Below are 27,042 nucleotides of genomic sequence, written 5' to 3' on the forward strand. Positions count from 1 at the left end.
AAGACCAGGGCGAGAGGGCGTCCTGTATTGTTATTTATATATGCCCTGTTAACCGCCCTGAGTCCTTCGGGAGAAGGGCGGTATACAAATTTAATAAAAGTAAAGTAAAGTAAAAGTAAAGCCTGCCAGCTCGAGCTTGGCCGGCGGGCCGGCCCCTTTGGCAGAGCGTCTCCGCCAGGGCTGGCGAGATGCTGCGGCTGGGCTAAAGGCTCGCTGCAACAGCCCAGGCACGGAGCAGCCACGGCGGCTGCGCGGCCACCTTTCGCGCCGGCTCCTCCCCCGACTCCCCCTCCCGGCTCCTGCCAGCGCTCGGCCCCGCCCTTTCCCAAACCCGGGCAGAGGGGCGGGGCCGAGGCATCTCGCTCCTCGCTGCCGCCCCGCGCACGCGCGGTGGCACCCGAGCGGAGCCGTTGCCATGGCGCTGCTGCCTGGCCGCCGGGCCCGGGTCTCGCGCCGCGCGGCCTTCAGCGCCTCCCACCGGCTGCACAGGTGACGGGGGGGGGCGGGGGGAGGGGCGGGAAGAAAGGGTTCCTGGGCGCGTGCAGAGCGCCGGGCGCCTCCGGCCGGAGGAGAAAGGCCGTTCCCGGCTCTGCCTCTGCGGTGTGTGTGCGTGTGTGTGTGTGGGGGGGGCGCAGATAGCAAAACGGGCACGGTGCCCCCCGGAGTGTGTGTGGGGGGCTGTTCTTAGGCATGACTTTGAAGAATTAAGCGCCCCCCCGGCGACTCAGCTCAGCCCTTTGCACCCTTTAAAGGCAGGAGCGGCGCTGCCCCCCCACCCCTCCCAGACCCCCGCAGGCCCAACGTTTGGGGGGGAGGAGGCTGGAAGGGCCCGGGACGCAGTGCTACCCCTGTCCAGATTTCTTTACGGAATTTGAAGGTTGGAAGGGACCTTGGAGGTTATCTAGTCCAGCGTTTCCCAACCTTAGGAACTTGAAGATGCGTGGACTTCAACTCCCAGAATTCCCCAGCCAGCTATAGCTGGCTGGGGAATTCTGGGAGTTGAAGTCCACGCATCTTCAAGTTCCTAAGGTTGGGAAACGCTGATCTAGTCTACCCCCCTGCCGGGACAGGGTCCCTCTGAGCATTCCAGGACAAGGGTTGGCCTACCTGGGGCTGGACCCCCCCTCCCCAGTCCCAGGGATGCCCCCCTCCCAAGAGGCAGGCTGCCCCCCATTCAGGAGATCCCTCCTTCTCCTCCCTTGGGATCTCCCTGCGGTAGGGATCTGGTCCTGCCTCTGCGAAGCCAGCCTGGCTTCCTCTCCACCCTCTTGGCCCTCTGGGTTGGGGGTCCCGGCTGATGAAGCCCAGCCGGTCTAGTTGGCGAAGGCTGGTGGGCCGGCCAGGGAAGCCGGGGAGGGTGTCCACCCTCTTCAAGGTGCTTCAGACAGTTGCACCCAACGCGACTCCTAGCACTGCCTTTATTGTTAAGACGACAATTTAAAGAAGAATCTCCTCTTCTGCCTTCTCTGCAGCCTGTTGCTGAGCGATGAAGAAAACCGGAAGCTTTTTGGAAAATGTAACAACCCCAATGGCCACGGCCACAACTATAAAGGTGAGAAGGGATGGCATCCGTCTCTGAAACTAGGAGAAGCCGAAAGGGGGAAGGGAACCTGATGCCCCATCATTCACAGAGTGATGAGCCTTTGGGATGAAAGCTCACCTGCCCAGGGTCCCTCAACCTGTGAAAATTACACTCCTGGGACAGACTTGATGTGTGCATGAGGGTGCACAATTATACATTTTGCACACTCGCAAAAGCCACTATATAGCATAAATTGTTTTCAAAACACTGTTGGTTACAAACTGCATAGCGCGACGTACAAGCATTACCAATTAATTCCAAGTAAAAGTGTTACCTTAACAGTTTTGTTACGTTGGCTAGCTAGTTGATTGACCACTGATTCAATGGCCATTCGAAATTACCATCGTGATAAAAAGGAGATATTCTGGAGAAAGAGAAGTTCCCTTATAGTGGGCTCCATCATGAGCCCAAAAGCCTGGAAGAGTAAACCTTTGGTCCCAGTAATGAACTTAGACTGGATCCTGTAGACTTACGACTGATCCTTGTAGTTGCAGACATTGCAACATCCTTGTGGTCGTATGATTGCAGTTTAGGTGCTTTGTGAACAGTTTGCAATTAAGATGTTGCAGCGTCCTGCATTTACATGATTGTGATCGGCAACGTTCAGTGCCAACCTACGACAAGCAAAGTCAATGGGGAAGCCGGCATAGATTGCAAATGTTGATCATGTAACCGCAGGATGATGTGTCTGTGTGGGATCCCACCTAACAATGCAAACGAGTGCTGCAATTGCTGCATAACTTGGCAAAATCATGTGACACACTAAAACTGTGTCACTTAGCATCAGGAAGCGAGGACTTCCTGTATTTGTTTTCAGATTTGTATTAATGAGGATGAAATACAATGGAAACCAGGAAGCTTTCTTAAACTCCTGGCGGAAGTTATCCATGTGGTGTATTGTTAATATATTTATCTCCTTTGCTAAGTGCAATCAACATCACAATCTGATCTTCCGTTCTTGCTCCTTTTCATTTCTTCTAGTGGAAGTAACTGTGCAAGGAGAGGTAAGCGAAATGTTTTCAGATTCTAAACATTTGTATTTTCTTTCTATTTTTTCCAATAAGCTTATTAAAGATTGTGTTGTACAAGTGAAATGTATATGTTTATAGAAAAAAAGAAATACATTTTTTTAATTAAAGTGCAGAATAAGAAAACTAAGCACATTGACTTGTGCTTAGATTGTAAGCCGCCCTGAGTCTTTGGAGAAGGGCGGGATATAAATGGGATTAAAAAACAAACAAATAAAAAAGCAAATCAGCCCCTTTGCCTCCAGCAAGTATAATTAATATTAACAACTTAACACTAGCTTTTAAAATACAGCCCACAACCTCTTTATTCCATATCTCATTCCAGTTTCCATCTCTAGACCCTTATCTTTCCTCTATTAAACAGCAAAAAGGTTTTAGAAATAACAACATAAATATTACAAATTATTATACCCACTCTTTGTATTTCCTTTCTAGATCAATCCTCTTACAGGGATGGTGATCAACCTTACGGATCTCAATGCCTACATAGAGGTAAAGAAGCTCTTTTCATCCCAGAGGTTGCCAACAGAGACGAGCCATGCACATGGACTTCATAGGCCGTGACAAGGCAGTCTGGGATCCACTGTGGGAATCGAGGCACACCGGGAAGTGCTGTGTGCAGTTTGATAACTTTAGCTTCTCCCTATGTGTGGGTGGAGGATAAGAAGCAAAGGAATGCTGTAGCCTTCCAAATGAAAGCAAGGGATAGAGTAGAGCATTTTCTTGTCTCCTAAGATCTCACCGCTGGATGGAGAGGAGGAATTTTTACCCAAGTAGAAAACATTAAAGAGAAGAAGACAGGTTTATTTCATTTCTTTGCAAAAATGGCGGTGGAGCTCTTGACTCATGCCATTGAATATTTATCTGCCACTTAGCTGCGTGAGGCAGTCTCCCAACGAGTCTGATTAATTTCGGAGCGTCTTTCATGGGCCTAAATGCCTAATATCTCTGCCTTGTAGGAAGCCATAATGGAACCTCTTGATCACAAGAATCTGGATAAAGATGTCCCCTACTTTGCAGATGTTGTCAGGTAGGGTGACTCTATTCTGGGCCCTGTGCAGGCCTGTTTTCTAATCCTGAACCTGGGGTGTGAGAGTGCTTTTGAGTTTTTCTTTCTTACAGGACTCTGAATTGCCTAAATTGTTCAGGGAAATTTAATGTTACAGCAGGAGGAAAAAGCATGTAAAGGATTGCTCTAATTTTTTTCCTGGAAGGACTGCTTGCTTGCTCAGGAGATTTGCCAGTGGCAAAGAGGTCTAGAAACTTGGTTTTTCAAAATGGACGTTCTGGACTGCTGGGGAAATCAAGAATGACTGTCTTTCGTTCTACTGGTCCAGACAATCCCAACCTGATAAGTCTTTAAGTAGTTTTGTGGCTGGAAGTTAGAATTCCAGGCCAGCACAAACAAGCAACCTCAACACTCTCCCTATGCAGGAATCTGTGAAAGGAAACACCATAGCAGAAGCAGGTTTTCCCTCTGGTGCAGCCACAGAGCAGGAGATAATTAACACTAGCAAAGCAGCGTAACTAATTCTCAGGTTTCTTTCCCCCCCCCCCCCCCAGTACCACTGAAAATGTCGCTGTGTTCATTTGGGACAATCTCCAGAAGTGCCTTCCTGCTGGGACCCTTTATAAAGTCAAAGTGTATGAAACAGAGAAGAACATCGTGGTTTACAAGGGAGAAGGAGCTGCTTCCAAGAAGTGAGATACTTGTGATTGTGCCGTTTGTGCCGCAGTTGTCTGTGAACAACTCAGTCAATCAGTCTTGTCCTCCATCCATCCATCCATCCATCCATCCACCAGCGCATTACTGCAGTTGCTAATGTAGATGCTGACCTCTTTGTTAAAGAATCACATCAGTGAGTAGATACGAAGTCATCCAGGTTATAGTTATCCCAAAGATGCTTTTTCAAGTGGTGTCAAGCTTTCCTGCTGCGCAAGCATTCAGTTTGATCCGAGTAAGAAAGATAGCAATTCTTTGTTCGTTACTGTTTGTTCCTGTTTCGAGAGAAAGTCACTGCTTTTTCCACCATGATCAGTGTAAATCCCAGGGCTTATTTGAATACAGTAGGGAGTTTTCCTGGTCCCAAGCAGCTTATTTCCCTTTCCCGAACTATCTGTTTTTTTAAAAAAGAAACTGGAGAGGCTGGGGAGTGAATTTACTGCATAATTAAGCCAATTGCTATAATTAAACTCATTCCTGTACTCTTATGCAAGTTATGCCTGTTCAGTTGCTAAGTCGTGTCCGTGTCTGACTCTTTGTGACCCCAGGGACCACAGCACGCCGCCCCTCCCCCCTTCCTCCACTGTCTCCTGGAATTTGCCCAAATTCATGTTCATTGTCTAAGTGACATTATCTACCCATTTCATGCTCTGTCGTCCCCTCCTTTTTTTGCCTTCCATCTTTCCCAACACCAGGGTCATGTTTTAAGCAAGAATGTTAGCTAGAAAGCTCCCACAAACTCAGTAAACATGCCTCAGCAAGTCTTTTTTCAGTCTCATCTTGGGCTGGTCTGCTTGTGTGGCAGTGATTTTACCGCATTTTCAAAAAGGACATTCTCAACTGTGTAGATATATCCATGTGATTTTTTTTTTGAAGCAGTGCAAAGATGTCTGCCCTTGCCTTCTGGATGGTTTTTTTATTTTTTACTTCTAATTTAGCCAACAATCCTGGGATTTCCTGGCAGACTCCCATCAATGTACTAGCCAGGTTCCGATTGATTTGGGGAGGAAGGGGATGCAATGAGTCACCCTCGACCTGACGCGACCCACGTCTGAAGCCTCACACAGCCTTACAGTATTATTGAATATATAAACTCTGCCTAATCAAGTGTTGTACAAACATCATGGATGAATGTGATGCCCACTGAGGTTTAATTGCCTGTGGTCAACTGTCATTAAATGCTGTATTTACAACTGAATTTTGAACTGTTTTCTTACATCCAGGTGACATCCAGGATTTTAGGTTAATCTTCCTCAACACCCTTCATTCCATTAGCCAATATTTTTTTTTATTTTTATTTTTTTAATTCCATTTATATCCCACCCTTCTCCGAAGACTCAGGGCGGCTTACAAGCTTAGCAGTAGCCTTCATTCTACGTATATGCCTGCTTATTAGGGCTTTCACACACACCCCAAGCGGCATTATTACAAAGTCAGCTTAATTGCCTCCAACAATCTGGGTCCTCATTTTACCTACCTCGGAAGGATGGAAGGCTGAGTCAACCTTGAGCCTGGTGGGATGCGAACCTGCACTAATTGCAGGCAGCTGGTGTTACTTAAGGAGGCATTAGCCCACTGTTCCACCAAAGGCCGGGGGGGGGGGATTATCCTTATTGTGCATGTATTGCTCCATTGTGAAACATTCTGTTTTAAGTGTTAAAACTTGAACTTAGGACTTTTAGCCCCAAGTGCTGCTCTTATCGCTGGGACCGTTTTGGCTTTTTCTCTGGTTCCTCCTTCAGGCTGTGGTACTTCTCCAGCTTCTCATCTTCTTCCTTCCTTATGTTGCTGTCAGTTGGCACCACAACATCTATCACCACTGCTGTCTTCTGGCCCTTGTCTACTACCACAGTATCTGGTGGGTTGGGCAGTCCCAGCCTGTCTGTCTTGATCTGGGAGTCCGACAGGACCCTAAGCATTCTCTGTGGGGTTCTCGATGTGAGACTTAGGAGAGTCTAAGCCAGGGGTGGGGAACCTTGTCTCTTTTAGGACTTGTGGACTTCAACTCCCAGAATTCCTGAGCCACCCCTGGTCTAAACTCATGCACTGTGCAGGTACCCGTGTCCTCGCTGCCACACCTTCCTCAAAAAGCATCACGGAGGATCATTCTCTCCTGTTACACTTGGCAGCTAGGGGGATTCTTTGAGTGGTCAAGCAGCATTACATGCAGAAGTCCAGTCCTGTCTCTGTCATGGATGGCCTCAGACCAGTCTTGAGATAAACTGTGGTTGTCCTTCTGCCCAAGCTGCTTTTGTGGGGCTAAGGGAATAATTTCCCTCACCAAGAGGATCTGGCCCAAGAAGATGAGTCATATTGCAAACTAGGAAATTGTTAGAATGTTGTTTTATGGGAAGATGAGCAATTCGCTTTGTAAAATAATTTTATTGTGTAATGCTTTACAAGGGAACACCCCCCCCACCTCCCACACACTTCTTTCCATTTAGGCTGAGGTGGAACAAAATCTCAATTAGCATGGTACAAAGAAGGAGCTGGTCAGTCCACTAGCATTGGACAATGGTTATCAACATGAAAATGAAGGCAGTACATGGGGTGTATATGTGTGAGCATGGCTCTTTGTGCATAATAAGGCAGAGCTATGTGGCTAAGCAATGCATTATGGGAATGAACCTGCAGAAATGCTGGGGAAGTGGTCTTTTGGCATTAAGCCCAATAGTCCCCCCCCTTCCTGCCTAGTCTAGAGAAAAGAAGGGACTAGCATTGACATGATAGCAATATTCCAGTATTTGAGGGGCTTCCACAAAGAATAGGGGTCATCTTATTTTCCAAAGCACCAGAAGGCAAGACAAGAAACAAAGGATGGAAGCTAATCAAGGTGAGAAACAAGGAGAAACTTCCTAACAGAGGACAATTAACCAGTGGAAAGACTTGGCTTTAGAAATTGTGGGTGCTTCGTCCCTGGAGGTTTTTAAGAAGAGATTGGACAGCCACCTGTCTGAAATGGTATAGGATCTCCTGCTTGAGCAGGGGGTTGGACTAGAAGACCTCCAAGGTCCCTTCCAGCTCTGTTCTAATTGACTGACTGACTGACTGCCCAGCTCCTTTGGAATTCAAGCTTCATTGCCCTTTAAATGGTTGGTGTTCAGTTTTGTTTATTCAATAACCCTGAGCAAAAAAATCCTCTGGCCCATCAAGCTATTATGCTAATAATCCTGGCATTATAAGACTGCCCAGTTAAATGTGCGGGACAGGCATCTTAAAAGAAGATTTGTTTCAGAACCTTCCAAAGATGAGGGACATTTCACTTTCCCATGCCCCATGCTTTGTAGCCTGCTAGGTCCAAACGCTCGGCACCCAGCCATCGAGCATGAGACGCATATGTACAGATGCGCCTTAGCAAAAGCAGCTATTATAGTTCCTTGCAGCAGTTGAGGTTAACCTTGGCGGGGTCTTCTCGGGGTTGCCAGACTGTCAGACAGAAAAGCCTTAATCAGTCACTAATAGACACATAGAGATAAAGCACATTTACACCCCATTCAAAACAGACAGTGAAAAAGCTGAGAAGGAAACAGACAAGGTCACATCATCTCCAGCAACTGACTCCTAGATAAGCGGAGATTAACTCCAGACAAACAGAAGGATACCGTAACTACCCAGGAGAAAACCAAACACCTACCCAAACCGGCAGGGTAAGTTACTGTATATAAATGGAGCAAACTCCACACTGCCTTGCACGGATGATGCTACTTAGCCAGGTAATGAAACATCTGCAAGAAAGCCACCAAGCTCGGAGAGCACCAACAAATTTAGAAACAGCCCTGGAAGGAATTCTCACCTGTGCTCCCCGACTTTCATTCGCGAGAGGGGCTTTTAGTTGCCCTTAAAAACAACAAAGTTTCTCTCCGACTCGTAGATCTTCACTTTGTAGAGGCAACCCGCGGGAAGGATTTTTTCCAGGCTGTTCCAGATGTACATGGCTAAATTCTCTGTTGAGCTGTGGAGGAGCAGAAGGATGGAGGAGAAAAGGGAGGTCAGAAGCTATTCTGGAGAAGCGCTTGTAACTCTCGGTTGCTCGATGTCCCTCCTGTTGCTGTTTGGCCACGGAGATCAGCTCCGTCGTTCCCAAAGATGGCACCCCGCGGACACGTGAGTGGGTGGCGCCCGTTCCATTTCCTGAGCTCCAGCTCCTACCTTGTAACGTTGGCAAAGTAATCCACGTCCTCGTCCAGGTTCTTGTGATCAAGAGGCTCAGTGATGGCCATCTGAGGACAGAAGCATAAACAGGTGACGTTCTGTTTTCCCCAAGATGGAAATGTTCTATGTTCAGAGGCATTGGGGACTGAAAAGGATACGCCTGAGATTAAAAATAAATATATTAGGCCCAGAACATTAACACAGGTAGTCCTCAACCACAATGCAGCCCAACATTTCTGTTGTTGAGACCTCTGTTAAATGAGTTTTGCCCCATTTTACGACTTTCCCTGCCACAGGTGTTAAGCTGAATCCCTGCAGGTGGTAAGTTAGTAACCCGGTTGTTCTGTGAATCTGGCTCGCCCATTGACTTTGCTTGTCAGAAGGTCGCCAAAGGGGATCACGTGACCTTGCCTCACTGTGACCGTCGTAAATACGAACCGGTTACCCAGCGTCCGGATTTTGTTCACGTGATCGTGGGGATGCTGCAAAAGTTGTCACTGTGAAAATTGGTCCTAAGTCACTTTTTTTAGTGCTCTTGTAACTTTGAATGGCCACTAAATGAAGTTTTGTAAGTCGAGGACTATCCGTAGATGGGGACAGGAGAAAAACAGAACCCTGGCTGTCGGATTCATGTTTTGCCCATTGATTTCCAAAAAGCCGACTCTTTTTTAAGCCATGTTTTTCCCAGGAAATGAAGTGGATGCTCCTGCAACCCAGGTGAATCGGGCCCCCTCCCCTCCTTTCCCCCCTTAGCAAATGCTTTCCACAGAAGCAGGCTGGCAGGTTTTATTCCCCCCTAGAACCTTTTTAGTGTAGGGTTTAAAGCACCAGGTATGAAAGCGGGCGATCATGAGTTCAGGTCCTGCCCAAGCCCTGAAAGCCGGCTGGCTGACTTTGGGGCCAGTCCCTCTCTTTCAGCCCAACTTACCTCACAGGGCTGTTGTGGGGAAAAACAGGAGGAGGGAGCTGGATTGGATATATTCGCTGACATATTTGTAAAAATAATAAATGCGAGACGCAAATGAAGTACCTCCATGTATTCGTGTAGTTTGTAAACGTTCATGAGCATGCCACTGATGGGGTCGATCTGCAGGGGAAAGTTTTTTTCCTTTTAACAGACAGAAAAAGACACACGGGGAAACCAAAATGCACAACAGCCAACTCTCCAGGAACCACACCACATGCAGGGAGGCTAGCCTCTTTCAGAGGCTGCGAGCCTCCACACGGGGACTGCATCCCAGCCACGCGGCTGGCCCTGCCTTCTCCCTAGCTCTCTTTCCCAAAGATGTCTTTCCACGAGTGTCCCGTTGCCTCTTGAAAAAGCATCTGTGGGATAACTGTAACCTGGATGACTGAAAATCTCCGTAGACGTCTCTCTTTCCTTTTTATTCCCGCCTTCCTTGTGCATCTTCAGCTCGGTGGCGCCTGTCAGGTCCTCACTTATATGGGGGGGGGGAGTTCCTTTCTCCCACTTGGGATAGCTTTTTCTTTTCTCCCCCTAATGAGAAAGTAGAGGAACCCCTTCAATCCTTCAGACATGCTTCCTCTGCTATGATGATGATGCAAGTGGGAAAATGAGTGGAATAACTAGTTGGCTAACAAAAAACATAGAAACATTTGAGTTATTGCAAAAGGTTTCTCAGGGCCAGAGAAGAGCAGTAAAAATGATGGGGGGGGGGCTGGAGGCTAAAACGTACAGGAATTGTGTGCGTCTAATCGAGTGAAAAGAAGGACATGGAGGGACATGATAGCACTGTTCCAGTATTTGAGAGGCTCCTACAAAAACGGGATCAAACTATTTTTCAAAACACCAAAACACAATAAACGGTGTTTGGAAACTAACCAAGGAGAAAAGCAACCTAGAACTAAGGAGAAAATTCCTTAACGGTGAGAGCAGTCAACAAATGGAATAGCTTGCCTTAAGAAGGGGTGGTTGCTCCATCACCGGAAGGCTTTCAAAAAGAGGCTGGACGGCCATTTGTCTGAAATGATACCGACTCTCCTGCTCGAGCAAGGGGATGGACTAGAAGACCTCCAAGGTCCCCTCTGACTCTTATGTTTTTTTCTATGCCACCCCAGGAGCATCCAGAAGAGAGGGCAGGGCAGAACCCCCATAGGCCGCTGCCACGTACCACTGGATGCTGGGTTTTTAGAAAAAATAATAATAATGAAAACTTCCTCAGTGCTCAGCATTGGGGGGAGGGGGCGAGATTTCCGATGGCCAAAAAGCTGAAACTGGAAAACTGAATGAAGTGGTGGAAATTCTAATCTGAGACGTACAAATGAGAACAGACTTGGAAAAAGGGCTGATCCAAAAGACACCGGAGCCAAACCGATGAAATGGAGCCTTGCCCAGCTCCTCCCTGTTCTTAAGCCTTGCATTCCCACAGGGTGGAGAAATATAAAGATGTTAACTCACCTTCCCACGTATAGTGACCGTCACTGTGTGGCCGAGAAGGAAGAGAAGAGAAAGTACAGTTAAGTCATTAGCTGCAATCCCGCTTCTCTCCCTCAAGGTGGAAGCAAAGGTTGAAGAAACAGGTGATAGCAAGAGATTAACCAAGGAATGGCCACCTTTCCAAGCCTGGCTGTCTCCTCCCCGCCAGGGAAACGGATTCAGGGATTCATTCCCCCCCCCCCCCCAAAGCCAAGCTGTCCTCTGCCCTGGTCCTCAACCACACCCAGCACCTTTATAGTTGTGTCCGTGGCTGTGATTGCATTTCCCAAAGGTGATCCTGTTTTCATCTTTGCTCAGATGTTTGCTGAAAGACAGTCGGGTGGAGGAGAAAAGAGTAACCATGTTTCAGTAGAGAGAGAGAAGGTATTTTTGCAGGGAGGGATCTCATCCTAGCAGCTGATCCCAAAGCCTAGCCTGCATACCTTTTAAGTACTGGAGATCGTCAGTTTCTGGAAACATAATTGGCTGAATTATCTGAAATTCCACCTTCTTCTCTCCTCCCTGCCAGCCAATTATATTTCCAGATATATATTTCGCATAGATGTGCGGTAGCCCTGGCAGGAAGTGGGGGAGAAAGGCAAGGGGAAGCATGGGTTGTAAAGCCCTTTAGCTTTTATGGAGTGAACGGGCACGTGCAGCACTTCTCTGAAGTGTGTGAAGGAGATATTTAAACATAAACGGTATAGGATCTCCTGCCGCGGGCAGAGGGGTGGAGAAGAAGACCCTAACTCTTCTATGTTCTCATTAGTTGCCCTTTGATACAAGGTTGGTTGAGGTTTGCCTTTCATCCCTGCAGTGGCTCTTCACCCAAGTCCAGCGTTGGCCAGTTCGGACTGTGGCTGAGCAACCAAGCCCAAAGTAGCCTACCTACTATCTTCTCAAGGTTCAGATTCCCCTTCCCCACACCCTCCTGTGGGTCTCTCGGCAACCCTTACCTGTTCAGTTTGTGGGCGGCTGCAAAAGTTGTAGTGCGGGATAGGAAAACGATCTTGTCCTCCATATTCCTTTCAGGAGCCCAGCTCGTAGGAGAAGCTCTGCCCAGGGGCTGGTTAAATAACCCCACCAAGCCCTCATGTGACCACATCTGAATGCAAAAAGAACCGGTCTAAGGAGCGTGACCCCCTCCTTATGCCTTCCCCACATCCAGGAGTTAATTCACCCTATCTCCTTATCTCTGACCGCTAAGCGAGATACAATACTTATCTTAAATTTGGGAATTAGCTAAGGCTCACCAAAGGCAAGGCGAGTTTGGCTGAATTCCCGTTGCATAACAGGCTTGGTTCACCGTGAAGCGTTTGAGATGCCCCGCTTGGCTCAACTTTAGGCTGAAATGTTTGGAAGAGGAGACGGTGCTTGGGTTTCTGGATGAAGTAAAGGGCTTCCTTCTCAAATAGGATCACGCACCTTGGTGCCGTCGGAGTATTCTGAACGTGTACTTGTGCACAAAGAATTCGTTTATTATGCTAGTAATACCAACAGATGAATATGAATGTTTAGATGGGACATTGGATGAGGGTTTTTTTTATTATTCTCAACAGGTCTTCATTGCTTTGTATGGAGAGTTTATAAAATCAGCTTTACATTAGATCAGTATATGTGAATTTATTTTCTGTAGTGAGGAAAGGGTTAGGCTATGCAAAATTCTTAATAGTGTTTTGCAGTTTCCTAGGCAACAAGAACATAGGAAAACCAACTGAGTGTTCCTTTTCAAACTTGGAGGGAGGAAAACTACTCTTCAACATTTCTCACTCAGATGAATAGTTTGTCCATATCTCAGGCACCCAGTATTGGACTTGGAAAGAATCCCAGTCCGTAATCTCTCTGGAGAAAGCTTCATCTGGTGAAGAATGCCAGGTGCTACCAGCTGCAGGAAATGCACGGAGGAACCTAGTTAGTTCAAAGAGACTGCTCAATTAGATCTGAGCTAGTTTTGAGTTGGAAAAACCATTCTCCTTTAGTCTAAGGGTTTCTTGTGGTATTGTTAGCAAAATGGCCTAGAAGAAGTGACAGAGAGTATCCTTTAAACCTGAAAGGAATCGGTAGCGATAACAGTAGCACTCAGGCTTATGTACCATTTCATCATGCTTCACAGCACTCTCTGGATGGTTTATAGAGTCACCATATTGCTCCCAACAATTTTACCAATCTCGTAAGGATGAAAGGCTGACTCAACTTGGAGCTGGTCAGGATCGAACTCCTGGCAGTAAGCAGAATTAGCCTGCAATACTGCATTCTAACCCTTGGGCCCACCACGGCTGGAAGAGAACTGGACTGGTCCTACCATTGTGCAGTTTCCTCAAGCAACAGATTGGGGACACCAAGGTGTTGGAGATGGAAATAATGCGCCTTGAAGTTTCAGTTCTGCCTATGGTGACAGGTTGAGAGTCCCTTAGGTTGTCTTTTCCTCAGGCATGGCAAAGTTCATTCTGTCTGTGCTGAAGCTCTGGATCATTGTTGGCCAGACAAGAACATGTGGATAGTGTACAGCAGGCATGTCAAACTTGCGACATCACACGACTTTTTCCCCATTGCCGGCAATGGGGTGGGTGTAGTTTCGGCGTGACGCCTCTGGCCTGTGGGCTGGCAGTTTGTCATGCCTGGTCTACAGGGCCAAGCACAGATTTGGTAGCTTGTTTCTGAGACCTCCCCAAACAATCTCCTTAATATTTCCTCCTTCTCTCAATGTGATGCCTATTTGGCGTTCATGGTGCACAAGATGTCCTCAAGTCCCACTCATGCACCCCTTGGTTCCCAGCCTTGTGACCAACCTGGAAGCACAGCCACATGTTTTCTTTACAAAGGACAATCTCAGCCCCCACTTCTGTTGAAAAACGTAGGTTTGCTGCAGTCAAACGGGCATTTTTACACTTATGGCATAATGATCACTTGGAAAAATAAACTGTGTCATCAGAAAGGGGGGGAACTCCCCCCCCCACTTTCTTGAACTTCGTCGCCTTTTGATCAGGGTTGGCCTTGCGAAGGTCTTTGCGGTCCTGGGAAGACCAGAATCTCTCATTCAGAACGCCTTCAGTCCGACAAAGGACAAACGGATGGAAAAAGTGAAGGAATCAGCAGAGATGGGCAAGTGAAAAGGACATGTCCAGCTTTGTATCTGCATGGGATCTCCTTCTGGACTTCATGATGGAGGCAGGGAAAAAATGCAATTATGACTTTGGTATTTGCTGATTAGATTGTTGTTACAGGGATAGCTAGTGGTCTATAGTAAGTATGCGGAAGTAAACAGTCAAAGTGATAATTTGACTGCTTTTATTCTACTGCACTGAAAAGAGTTGGAAGTTAATGCTTTTTTTTCTCCTCCCCCCCTTTCCCCCTCACTTCTTTCCCTGTTTTTCCTGCCCTGTTTCCCTATATTTTCATTTTATTTCATAAATATATATTCATACATATAAAGTCCAATGCTGTTTCAGAATCCCTGTGTGACTTACGAGAACAGTGATCATCAGCCGTTCTGGTGTGGTAGGGCTGCCTGGTCCTGGCTAGCGATATGCCGACGACAGGGGTCCCTGCTCAGAACAGGCTCTCCTTTGGGGCAGGACTGAAATGTGAGTTGAGGATGGGTGGGCTTTGGGGGACACATCAAATCCAGCCTGGGAACCACCCCACAGCTCGGAGCACTTTAGGAGAAGGAAGCAAAATTGTGACCAGCCTTTTGGCCCCATCACCTCCCTGTTTTCTGTCTGGGTTGCAAGCAGGTGGCTCTTGAACGTTTCAGGGAGGACCTCTTTGGGCTCAAGGGTGCCCGTGGAGGCCCATCAAGACCATCACACTCACAACAACATGTTGACCTTTTGTGCGGTCATCAGTTGGGGAGTTCCTCGCCACATTGCGGTTTCTATCTTTTCCATCTCAGCCAGTTTTCCGAGGAGAGGAATTCATAATGCTAACCATGATAACCATCTTCAACATCAGCTGGAGGACTAGAATCTGAGAAGAGTTCCAGGTGGGAGATGACCAATTTAAGCTTGCCGGGAGCTCACCTTTACCTCTCCTTTCTCCACAGAGAACAAAGGTCTTCAGAGAGTAGCCAAAGGAGACTGGGAAATAAACGACACAGGTGCGTTTGCATTTTTAAGGAACCAAGGAAGGCAGATATCAAAACCATCAGGGACTAGAACTGGAAAGGGTGGTCTGTAGAATAATTGGGAATAATGATTCTGCAAATGGCCAGGATCCGACGATTGGGTCTTCTTTGGCCAGAGAACGTAGAATCTTACAAAATAACCATTGATCTGTTCCAGGGACTTTCCACAAGAATTTCACTGGGGTTGTTTTTTTCCCTGCCCTTGTTACAATTTGAACTTTATTTATTAATCATATTTATATGGCTGCCCATCAGAGAAAATTATTTAGAATACAAGAAATGTCATGAGTGCTAATAAGATTTATGCGGCCGAGGATATGGTGGATTGTGCAGTATTGGACAGCAGGACGGTTAAAAACCTGTTTTTAAAATCTCTGCTCTCTCAAATGCCATGAAGCATTTTGGTTGCCCCTCATAAGTTCTTACTCAGCTCTGGGTATTCAGCTTTTTTTTTTAAGTCCTATAGGTGAATACTTTTTAAAAAGTAGATTGCTTTGTGGCTTTTGAATTCTCATTGTTTAATTTTAAGTGTTTCTGGTTTTTTTTTTTTAATTTACTGAAAAACCTCCTAGCTGGGAACACAATAACTTTCCATCCCTGTTTCAAGTTGGCCCTAATCAGGCCTCCAAAATCTGCCTATAAAAATCCCTCCCAGTAGAGAGACTGGGTTGGGGTGGAACATGGGCATCCAGGTGTCGTCCATAGACCCTTCCCGTGTAGACACCAGATAAAAAATAGAAGGGCGGATAGAGAGCTCTGTCTTGCCTACCAAGGAAAGTCAAATGCTTGGAAAAGCAGAAGAGCCCACGGTGCTCATGGAGAAAGAAGGACGTGCTGGGCAACCAGACTAGTCCCACTCCAAGTCCTGGATGAAGATCTCCCGACCATCAGAGGCAACAGTCCCCCTCAATTCCAAGTTGAAGTTAAAACTGAAGGCACCATTTGCCCAAACACTTGGAAACAGGACCTAAACCCCCCGTTGATTAAAGACTATATAGTGTCTACAGTCATTTTGCGGATGCACACCCAGAATATAAACGCTCAGGTGAAACTACTAGACTTTTGAGCTTGGCTGAAGGCCAACTCGTGAGAGTCCCCATTTCTTCTTCCCAGCTAGGGAGCGTATTGCAAGCCGGCTGAATCCAGCGATGTGTGTTTCTTGGGTTAGGAGTGATTGCTGGGGGGGTGGGGGGAGAGAAAGAAAAGAGAGAGAGAGAGATCTTCATGATGGGAGGATGAGCAGTGGAGGGAGGGTGCCTTTGAAGCAGCGTTTGAGCAACACGAGAGAGGGAATTGAGCAAGGAGGAGAAACAGCAAAGGAGGAGAATTGGCAGCTGGCAATCCCCGGGATCTAGTCAGTGTAGGGGCGCTGTGTGTGTTGGTGTTGACCTAGATTTTGCAATACGGCTTAGCTGTTTACCTTTCTGGTCACACTCCCTGTTGTGAGAAAGAGGCGGAATCTCTGGAGGGAAATTCGTTCATTCATTTACTCCTTTGGCTCGAAGGGGTGGGGATCTTCACCCAGCCATGCCTGAAATCGAGCAGTTTCCTCTGGATTAAAAAGCAGCAATGAACCCCCTCCCCATTTCCATCTGGCAGCAGTGAATTTTATATTGGCACAAACTGGCAGTGGTGGAGATGAGCCTTGCTTGAATGCATGCCTTGCAGATTGGGGGAGGGGGCGGGCATCGCTGTTGAGCCTGCACAACCCCTGCCTACCATGGGGCCGCTTTGAAGGAGGCATCTCTGCAGAACTACAAGGAGCAGTTACCAAAAAACAACAACAAAAAGCTGGGAGAATCCCTGTGTATCTTGACATGATTACAGGTCCCGTGTTGAGCTGACTTTGGAGACAGGAAAGGATGGAGGGAATCAGTCGAGGGAGAATTAGAATATGGAACATAGAATAACAGAGTCAGAAGGGACCTTGGAGATCTTCTAGTCCAGGGGTCAGCAACCTGAAACAGTGAAAGAGCCACTCGGAACCGGTTCCCTCACAAAAGGAAAAACTGGGAGCCGCAAAAAATGTGTGCGCATGCGCATACATGCACGCATGCGCAGAACAGGGTTTGTCTGAAGAGTGGAGCCAAGGCAAGATATGCACCTACCCTGCATATTTGAATTGATTGGTTGAACTTTTTTAGTCACACTTTTTTTTGTTTTTGCACTGCACATGGCAGAGGACTGGGAGCCGCAGGAGATGGCTGAAAGAGCCGCATGCGGCAGACCTGTGTTCTAGTCCAACCTCCTGTTCAGGCAGGAAATCCTATACTATTTCAGACAAATGCTTGTCCAATCTCCTAAAAACCTTCGGTGATGGAGCACCCACAACTTCTGAAGGCAAGCAGTCCTACTGATTAATTGTCCTCACTGTTAGGAAGTTTCTCCTTAATTCCAGGTTGCTTCTCTCCTTGATTAGTTTCCATCCCTTGCTTCTTGTCCTGCCTTCAGGCGCTTTGGAGAATAGGGTGACTCTACCTTCTTAGTGGTAGCCCCTGAGATATCGTAACACTGCTATCAGTCAGCCTTAGTCCTTCTTTTCACTAGACTAGATAAAGCCGATTCCAGCAACTGTCCTTTGTATATTTTAGCCTCCAGCCCCTAGTCATTCTTGTTGCTCTTCTCTGCGCTTTTTCTAGAGTCTCAACATCTTTTTTATATTGTGGTGACCAAAATTGGAACAAGAGCTCACAAACTTGAGATGCGGGAGAAAGAAACTCCTCATAACCCCGCCTCGATTCGGTTGTATATAAATGAGGCCAAGAGAAACTTGGCTAGGTGTTCAAAACTCTGCTATGCTTCCTTGCCCCAGTATAGGAGAGATTCCTGAATCCTTGCTCTGCCAGTTCCTTGGCCTTTCCTGGTTTGAAGGGATGGCCTAATCTTGGTAGCCTGCTGAAGTTTCTCTCTGCGTCACCTACAACTAAATGAAATCAAGGCGGGGCTATTTTGACTTTCTCATTCTTTCCCCTTTCTTAGGACTTATGACTTACTCCTTCCTTGTCCACGTTGCTTCATTCCCGAAACTCTTCTAGACATTATTCTGCTCAAAAACCGAAATTGCTCACTTCGTTGGAACTTTGAGCTGCAAACATACCATCTCTGATTTTGTTCTGTGAGCAGAAAGCCAGGGTGGGCCACACACAATAGAACCACAACTAATGTGGATGCGGCTTAAACTCAGCTTGTGTTCACCAGCACCTTCTCTTGCTTGGGTAAACCAATGGGAGCTTACTGTCCATCTTCTCCTTAAGAGAAAACAAATCAATAAGCCAATTCCCTTGAAGGGACAGTGTGTACAAAGACTAATTGGTTGTTGTTAACCTTGCTTGTTGTCATTTCTTTTGTGTCATTAAGCATGCAGTTCATTTGTGGGCCCACTGAGAAATTGAGTTGATTCTGGAGGCGGATCCCGGCATGTTGTGCAAATGCAGCCATGCTTAAAGCAGAAAGACCGATGCGCCTTCTCCCACAGACTCCACCACATCGACAAGACCTCCATCCACGCCGTTGCCTCTCTGAACTGCTGTTGGCCTCATCATCTCCCCTCCCCAAATTCTGCTCCAAAGGAAGTTGCTGGAATTGCGTCCCCTTGATGTCAAGCGGCGGGAAGCAGCCACCCCTTCTTTTACAAGAGCCCTCCTGGGTCTGCCCACCCTTGAGCTGATGCACCCAGACTAGGATGGTTTGCTTCATGAAGACTGGTTGGTAATGTTTCTTTCCAGAATGGGGGGTGGTGCTTCCGCTTTGCACTCGGCAAGATCTGGATTGGCAGCAGATCTTGAAGCACGAGGGGGCAGAGGAGTCTGGAAGGGCCAGACCACTCACCAACCAGGTGAAGCCAAGCAGGAGGTGGGATGACCCACCTGGAGAAGCCATCTCTGAGTCATCTGGCAAACCCTTCCAGGTTCTTGCCCTCTCTGCCCTTTAGGCACTCTTTGCCATCTCAGATACACAACCCCCCCTGGCTAACTGGATTCGGTGCCTCCATTCTTGTTGTGTGCCCCAAGCCGAGAACTCAGCCCTCTTAGGGCTTTCCATAATTCATGCCTGAATGTTATAAATAGAAAAGGAAGGGTTTAAACATTTATGTCTTGCTTTCTGGGAAAAAGTCCCATTCACGAGAGCTCACACACGGAGAAATATAAATCGGGGGGGGGGGAGAAGAGCTGGGGAGGAAAGGAGCAGCATTAGCGCTAACGCAGGATCCTAAAACTGCAGTGAAAAGAAGGGCAGGCTGGTGCAAACCTCACCACTGATGTCCTTTGCAGGCTTTCTTTGGGACCAGGTGTTTCTTCTGGGGTTAGTGTCAGTTTCATTGCCATTTTGAAAAGTGGCTTCTTCAATTCTAGCGCCTGCAGACATTTATCTAGCAAAGTGCCAACGACAAAACATGGCAGGAAAAACAGGCACGCTCCTGTTTTGTTATCTTGGCTGCTGCACATTTGGGTTCTTCATGCTGGGGTGCTTGAAAAATCCACCATTGTTGATGTTCAGTTCGCTGGCGGGTGACTAATTGGAGCCAGCTGACTACAGCGAAGGCCTCCCAAATTAAACACGGGTGTTTCAGACAAAATGAAATGATATTATGGGGCAAGTCAGCTGCTGCTGTTCTGGCAGGGATCTTGCAGCGGAAGGAGTAAATTTGGCTCCCCAACGAGATGCGTCTGACTTGCTTTTCACCCAGTTTAGAACAAAACAGCCTGGTCCAATCAGGTGTCTTTCTGGCATGTTGAAAGGCATTTCCCAGAATTCCCCAGCCAGCATGGCCAAAGGGGATTGAAGGATTATGGGAAATAAGCTCTAGCACAGTGTTTTTCAGACTTGGCCACTCTAAAGTTTTCTACGAAAATTAGAAGCCAACCATCAAGCATCTCCTCTAAACTCTACCTTTGTTGTTTCCAAGTGTATTTTTCAGCCTATTTGCAAACCTTATCAATGTTTTGCAGAGTGGACCTTCGACAACCGTCAAAAAGGAACAAAGACAAATCTGAGCCAGTGAACAATTTCAAAATTAGACTAGGAGCAAAAAAGAGAAAACGTTTCTCATTTCATTCAAAGACTCTCGGAATCCCGAAGTCTTTGTTTACTTAAAGTTTTATTAAAAGTTTTAAAAACTTGATTGGACAAATGTGTGGGGGAGGTGATTGACCGTTTGTGGGAAGGGGTTATTGTTAGGCTTTGTGGCAGGAGATGGTCAAAGGTGGGAGTCCCTTAGTCTGGAAAGAGGCTTTGGAACCACTTAAAGATTAACTTCAATGTGCAGCCAAGTACATCAGTTGCTACAAAGGAAGTGGCTTGTCATTTGCAAAAGCTGGGGAATTCTGGGACCTCTAAAAGTGGCCAACTTTGAGAAGCCCTGACCTAAAGCATGCTGGATTCAATGCTGGTGCTGTCCAAATCAAGGCAGTTGCTTCAAAGAAAACAATGCACAGGACGGGAGAATTAGGGGTCCTCGGTGCTGTCTGAGCTTGGTGGTTTTGCTGCAGATGTTTCGCTACCCAACTAGGTAACATCATCAGTCCTAGAAGTGTGGAGGATTTGCACTTATATTCTAGTGGTTTGTCCTGTCACTGATGGCTGGGTGACAGGTTATTTGGCCGGGCTGTTTACTGTTGACTTGTTTGGCAGCTTCTTGACTGGGGAATTGGTTATTTGATGGTTGGTCTGATGTTAATCTTGGAGTTAATTTATGTTCATCTAGGGTGTTGATTGCTGGTGGACAGATGCCTTGGTTTTTTTGTTCCCTTTTTGGCTTGTTGAGTGTCTCTTTTGCATGGTATATATTGATATTGTTTATGTTTATATGTCTATGGATGGCTAAACGGCCAGAGTGCTAGGCTTTTAGAAATTCCCCAGCGGTTTTGGACTTGGTTTCGTCTAGGGATGGTCCTAGTTACCCATGGTCAAAACTATGATTAAGTCTGTCCAGAGGTTGTGAAATTAAAGCCTTTTCATCATGTCTTCTGACTGGTAGTTGGTGTTCATGGGTGCGTTCCGCTAGTTTTCTGCCTGTTTGTTCTACGTCGGGGTAGGCAACCTTGGCTCTTTTATGACTCGTGGACTTCAACTCCCAGAATTCCTGAGCCAGCCGGCTCAGGAATTCTGGGAGTTGAAGTCCACGAGTCATAAAAGAGCCAAGGTTGCCTACCCCTGTTCTACGTAGTGGCTGTTGCAGTCATTGCACAGTATATTGTAGGGACACAGAGTGGGATAATTAAAATGAACCATGCCAGGGTTCACTTAGAGAAGCAGAAAAGCCCCTTTGTGTTCTGGAGCAGAACCAGGGGCTGCCTGTTCATTGACGAGCTGCTGAAATGAAAGCAAGGGCATTTGGGGTTAATTTGCATCCAACAGGTTGTTGCGGCATGGAAGCCTTCATTAAAATGGATCCCGTGTTCTGCCGGGCAATAAAATGTGGTTGTTATTCAGCAAGATTAGATGCATGTCAACAATGAGTGGGTGGGCCAGGCTGGGTGTTCTGGCTGAAACTGGCTTGCAGAGTCATTAGCAAAAAAGCAGGGAGCAGCCTCAGGGGGAGAGAAGCCATTGAAAGCCATTTCTGTGCATTTGAATGGAGACATGACTCAAATGGGGTGGTGGTGGAATCTGGTAGTTCTGATTGTTTTTTTTCCCCCCATGATCTCGAGAAATTTACAAGGTGGGTGAAATCAGACTTTTCTAACCAACTGGTTTGGTCGGACTTTTGGAACCAGGTGTGTTCTCCAGGTATGCATGTTTGGGTTACAATTTTCCTAAATCAGAGGATGGTTCATGTAGGCCAACAGAGTCGGAGATCTTCAGGTTGGAACAAGGCCTAGGCCAGGGTTTTCAAACCTTGGCTATTGTAAACTCTGTGGATTTCAACTCCCAGAATTCCCCAGCCAGCCGTGCTTGCTGGGGAATTCTGGGAGTTGAAGTCCACACATCTTAAGAGTTGCAAAGTTGAGAAACATTGCACCGGATTGTGGATGAGATGAGAACTTAAGCTTAGAAGGACCCAACGCTCAGCTAGAGAAGGCCCCAAGTTCTGGCTAACCATCTGTCTCCAATGCTGGCTGGGGAATTCTGGGAGTTGAAGTCCACACATCTTTGAGTTGCCACAGCTGAGAAACTCTGGCTTACAGACTGAAAGTGGTCATACCATCACTTCCCCACCACAAGACACCACAGTCGCACCGGATCCTATGAATATATTTTTATTGGCTTTTGAAAGCACAGTGGAGTTTCAAAATACGTTTCCCAAAGATACAGTATGTACAGGAAAAAAAATCAGTAAACACAGAGAACTTTTGGAAGTCCAACATCTCCCTACTAAAAATTCGGACTTTGATTTTCTGAAATCTTTCTTCTCTTCTGTTTCTTCTTACTGCCTCCAAATTTAATTTTTCTCAAGGCAGTTAGTTCTTCGGACACAGAGTAGTAATAGTAGCAGCAGCAGCTCCCAAGTTATTTTTGGAGAAAAGGAAAGACTTTTTTTTTCTTTTTAACACAGGAGAATACCTTACCAGCAGGGGATTTAAATAGCAGAAGGTGTAAAAAAAAAGGGGAATCTTTCCAGTCTCGCAGTTGTGAACGCTCTGCAGTCCAGATGGTTGGTCAGACCACAGATGAAAAGAGGCAATTTAGCCTGAGAACTTTTCAAATCTGTATTTCGGTTGGCAGTCAAGCACAGCCATTCTGGAGAAGCTTTTGGGCGGTTGTGCGGTCAGATTGGCCCGTTACGAATGCTTTGGTCAGCAGCTTTGCAGCACTTTGGGAGAATAATGTCAATTCCAGTTTGTGACAGTGATTTCACCCATTTAATCTGATTATCTGGGCTTCGGTGCCCTCGTCTGGCCCCCACATCAAACCCTGGAATTCTTCTTGCTATGGAGAGTGGAAACACTCTTTGCAAGGGGAAGCTCTTGGGGGGGGGTCTACTTTTTAAAGAGTATTTTTGCCTAGATGTTAGTAATATCTATTTAAAATAACAGTTGCATCTTAGCACTTTTGGACCCAGAACGGTCTTACTGTTAGGTAAATTGACAGTCCGCCTCAGGTAGCTGAATTGGGGCAGCAAATGGTTGACCTTTTAGTTTATTGCTATGTCTTGAAGTCATAGAGAGGACCAACGCAACTGAGGCTGGATTTCCCCCCTAATTACTCTACTGTGGGACGATTTCTCTTTGGATTGAGGCAGGACAGATGCTGAAACGGTTCTGGAATCAGCCGCCGAGTTCAAGATTGGGAGGGGGATAGGAAAGGAAGGGGATTTTGCAGGAGAGAGATTTGGTTCCCAAGAAAACCAGTCCATCAGTTCTCAAATTCTGGTTGTAGGCAAGAACGGAAGGGTGCTCCTAATACCTGGGGCGGAGCTTAGGCTAGGAGCTTGTATCCCAGAGAGACGGAAAGAAGCTGCAGGATGGCGAGAAGGAGCGAGCTGGCCTGGGTCCCAGAGACTGAACTGTGGGGACCTTTGGTGGATTGGTGGGAAGATGCCACGTTATGGTGGAATGTGGTGGCGTTGAGGTGGCGGTGGCCATCAGAAGGGTTGCTCAGCAGAGTTGGCTTGTGGGTGCTGCTGGTTGGCCGGGAGACGGAGGAGGACATTGAGCTGACCACCTCTGGAAGGAAAAATGGAAGAAGGATTAGCCGAGTCCTTTTGCCGGTGGAGAAACGGGGAGGCCTACAGTAGTTCCTGTGATGCCAACCCAAACATCTTTAGAAACCTCCCAGCGCTTCACGAGGGATGGCAGGTTGAGGTGAGATGGAAGCTCTACCTGGTTTTTAGGTGTTCTGGAGCTTCCGTTGCACAATTGCTCCTGCCACCTTGACTGTTTTGATGGTCCCCTAAAAATGCACCTGTCTCACCAACTTTCTTGGGGAAGGACAGCCACACAGCACAAATTTTGTCTACTCTCCTGACCTCTCTAGAGTTTGAGGCAGGATGCGGCTCACAACTGGCGTCCTGGATGGCCTGCTGCCGCTGAATTTCATTCTAGCTTTGCTCAGTGCTTTGAATCGCCCCCAAACCGAACCGAACCGTCATTGCAAATATCCACATTTTTCCCAAGCCGTTTTTCCCAGGAACCTGCAGAAATTACCTTTTGCCAGGGTCCTGGTCTGCATCAGGGTGGTTCCATTGGCAAAGGTGACAAAGGCTCTGTTTGGAAACAGACAGGCAGAAAAGGACATGATTGAGAAAAAGGAGAGAAGCTGGATCTGTAGAAAGTCAATCCTTATTTCTTTTTTGCAGAGAATTTAAGCAAGCAAGAAGCCCTCTTTAATTTCAATTTCCAATCTGTGCTTCCGATCATGGTACCAGAATGTGGCAAAATGGTTTAGGAGAGCAAGCTTGATCCTAATCAATGTTTGGCTATTTGTAGGATTCATACAAGACATTTCCTGGTGATCAGAGCCACTGCATAGAGATGCTGATTGATCATGAGAAAAATGAAATAATTCCATAGCTGGCAGGTGGTATAAGCTGGTCTTGGATGGATGGATGGGTGGGTGGGTGGGTAGATGGAAGGAAGGAGAGATATAGGAATGAGGAAGGGGAGGAGGGGAAGGAAGGAAGGAAGGAAGGAAGGAAGGAAGGAAGGAAGGAAGGAAGGAAGGAAGGAAGGAAGGGTTCACCATCCCTACTAGGGATCTGGATGGAAAACACCAGGTAGATTATTTGCGATGCTGATGACCAAAATGGCCAGCCCTGTGAAGCTTGAAAAAAAGTCTGAAGAGTCTGAAGTGTCTGTCTTCAGCTTCTGCTCTTGTAAGATATACTTCCCTGCTAGGTGGAAGTTTTATTACTTAGCACTTGGGGATGAAAAATCGGTCTCCGTGTTTTAACGTTGACCCTTGGAACTTCCATCTTTCAGTCAAACTTTCCTCACAGGATTATGGCACAGATAAAAACAATAATAATTGTGTGCGTGTGTCTGTGTGCCTGCATTTGTGTGAATCCCGACTCTTTCAAAGGCAGAGCAGCTAAGGGGCTGAAGCCTACGTTGCCAGCTGCCTGGAGGGATTCCTCTCCTCGCCATCCATCCGGGGGACCTCACCTTATTTCTGCCGACCCAACGTTGAGGTTGCTGGAGGAAATCCAGTGTACCCGGACGCCGGACCCCGAGACGTTTTTCTGCAGGACGCTCTCGTAGGGGCTGCAGCGGACCAGCAAGTTCTCCTCTTCCCACAGCCCCCCATCGTTGTGCTCTGGAGCCACAATTTGTAAGATCACCGAAGAGGCCTTCTCTGCCCCAGTGATCGATACTGCCAAGGAAAGGAGGAAACAGGAGGGATGTTTATTTGGGGGGAGAAGCAAATGCGCCTTGGTGTGCGTGTGTGGGGGGGAGAGGAGGCTGAGATGCCGGAGGAAAATTCCAGGCCTCTAAAGAACCCAACCTGGGCTTGGATTCCCAGCGTTGCTGTCTGTGGGCTGCCTCTGACTCACCAGGTGGGGCCCATCCCGGTTGCGTTTCGACTGAATGCGGCTGACATTAAAGAGCGAGTTGCGAAAAACATTAAAGAGCGAGTTGCGAAATGGGGAAAACACCCATGTGAACCCATAACAGGCTGAATGTTTTGTAGCCGGCCTCGGTGTTCAGTCCTGCAAAAGGGGTATAAGCCAGCCCATCTGCCTCGATGATTCGGAAGCCTTCCTCCCATTATTATCCCTATGTTACCGCTCTCTTCTGAAGGAGAAAGTTGCCTTGGAATTGATATAACATTGAATTGGCCTCTCCAGTGATTAATTTTTTTTGCCAAGGAAAACCTAGAGACCTTGCTAGACCAGGTGCTGTTCTTCTTTACCTCCAGAAACCGGCAATGTCGGTCACCTGTATTTTCTCCATTTACAAATAACATTGTTGGAGAGCCATTGCTAAGAGCGATCCTCTCCTATTCCCCATTTAATGTTCCTGACAGTTAGAACAACTAACCAGTGGAACAGCTGGCCTCCAGAAGTTGTGGGTGCTCCATCCCTGGCAGCTTTTAAGAAAAGATTGGCCAGCCCTTTGTCTGGAATGGTAAGGGGGGTGTCTCCTGCATGAGGAGGGGGTTGGGCTAGTAGACCTCCAAGGCCCCCTCTAAATCTATTATTCTATTAATGGCAATGCCTTTGGGAAGACACCTTGTGATTTCCTTCCCCTCTGTTGTTGAGTCACTGCATGCCTCAAACTCCACCTGGGGCACCCTAAATTCTGGAAAGATTCTTTTTTTAAAAAAAACCGGAACGATTCTTCTATTCATTCTCTGGGCAGTTGCTGGAACCAGAAGGTAAATATTAATCCAGGGAGCTGAAATGTGGCGGGAGAACTTTTGCGCACCCGAGAACAAAGCCAAGACAGGTAGAGCATCCTCCAGGTGAGTCGTGAATATCCACATACCTGTATAGATGTCATTAGGGGCATAGGTGTCAGGCTCCACGTCCAGCCGGAAGGAGCCTCGTGGCACCGTCTTCCTGACCACCTCACAAGGGGGCTGTTGGAAGTAAGCCGGCGAAACCATCAGGGCCCCCAGGAGGAAGAGCGGCATGGTGAGCTTGAGCCAAGCCATCTTCCAGGTCTTCTCCTTCTTTTTCCTCCTCTGCTCCTCTGGGATCCACCTGGTCTGCACTGGAGATCTCTGGCAGGCGGGCCACCAGCCAAGCTCTTATATGCTCTGGAGGTTGCACATTCCTTCCCGCTCACACCCTCCCCAGTGGGAGGTTTCAGATGGTGACACATTGGGGTGCTCTTCCTGCTGGGCTGCTGCTGAACGAAACTCACATGACCTATGAGAGTGTGGGACCCCAAGCCGGGGGGTGGGGAGGTGATGAGGACTGAGATTGCCTCGCAGGCAGGCGTGGTCTTTCTTTGGAGAGGAGAAGAGCAGCTGTCTCTCTTGTCCTCCAAGAGTTTCTATTTTGCTTTCCGTATCGTATCTGGGTCTCCATCTGCAGAGGGGAAAGATCTATAGATGGATCGGGGATCCAGCCCTTCCTTGCCTCTCTCTCTCTCCAGGAAAGTGGAGAATATT

The 27,042-nt window shown here is 47.3% G+C and overlaps 3 protein-coding genes across 4 annotated transcripts; 1 reads left to right on the forward strand and 2 right to left on the reverse strand.

Annotated features, from left to right (window-relative positions):
* Positions 1-384: 384 nt before the first annotated feature.
* Positions 385-5,871, forward strand: PTS (6-pyruvoyltetrahydropterin synthase). Of its 2 annotated transcripts, none has more exons than XM_083368573.1 (6): positions 385-489; positions 1,473-1,552; positions 2,564-2,586; positions 3,046-3,102; positions 3,570-3,640; positions 4,174-5,871. In XM_083368573.1, the coding sequence occupies exons 1-6, from the start codon at positions 416-418 to the stop codon at positions 4,313-4,315; spliced, it is 447 nt and encodes a 148-aa protein (XP_083224699.1). In that variant the 5' UTR covers positions 385-415; the 3' UTR covers positions 4,316-5,871. The 2 variants fall into 2 exon arrangements, with proteins under 2 accessions (XP_083224699.1, XP_083224700.1); XM_083368574.1 differs by having other exon boundaries at positions 5,272-5,871.
* A 1,998-nt stretch (positions 5,872-7,869) lies between these two features.
* Positions 7,870-11,943, reverse strand: LOC310644071 (6-pyruvoyl tetrahydrobiopterin synthase-like; the record flags this gene model as incomplete). Its single annotated transcript, XM_083368834.1, has 6 exons — positions 7,870-8,285; positions 8,483-8,553; positions 9,516-9,572; positions 10,905-10,927; positions 11,174-11,247; positions 11,879-11,943. 6 exons carry the CDS (start codon positions 11,941-11,943, stop codon positions 8,162-8,164), a joined length of 414 nt encoding a protein of 137 aa, XP_083224960.1. The 3' UTR covers positions 7,870-8,161.
* An 11,460-nt stretch (positions 11,944-23,403) lies between these two features.
* On the reverse strand, positions 23,404-26,600 carry LOC310643902 (uncharacterized protein; the record flags this gene model as incomplete). Its single annotated transcript, XM_083368572.1, has 4 exons — positions 26,412-26,600; positions 25,089-25,296; positions 24,132-24,190; positions 23,404-23,651 (listed from the first exon to the last, which is right to left on the reverse strand). The coding sequence occupies exons 1-4, from the start codon at positions 26,578-26,580 to the stop codon at positions 23,404-23,406; spliced, it is 684 nt and encodes a 227-aa protein (XP_083224698.1). The 5' UTR covers positions 26,581-26,600.
* Between the last annotated feature and the right edge of the window lie 442 nt (positions 26,601-27,042).

This window comes from Vipera ursinii (genome assembly GCF_947247035.1).
Source record: "Vipera ursinii genome assembly, chromosome: 8".
In the NCBI taxonomy this organism is placed as follows: Eukaryota; Metazoa; Chordata; class Lepidosauria; order Squamata; family Viperidae; genus Vipera; species Vipera ursinii.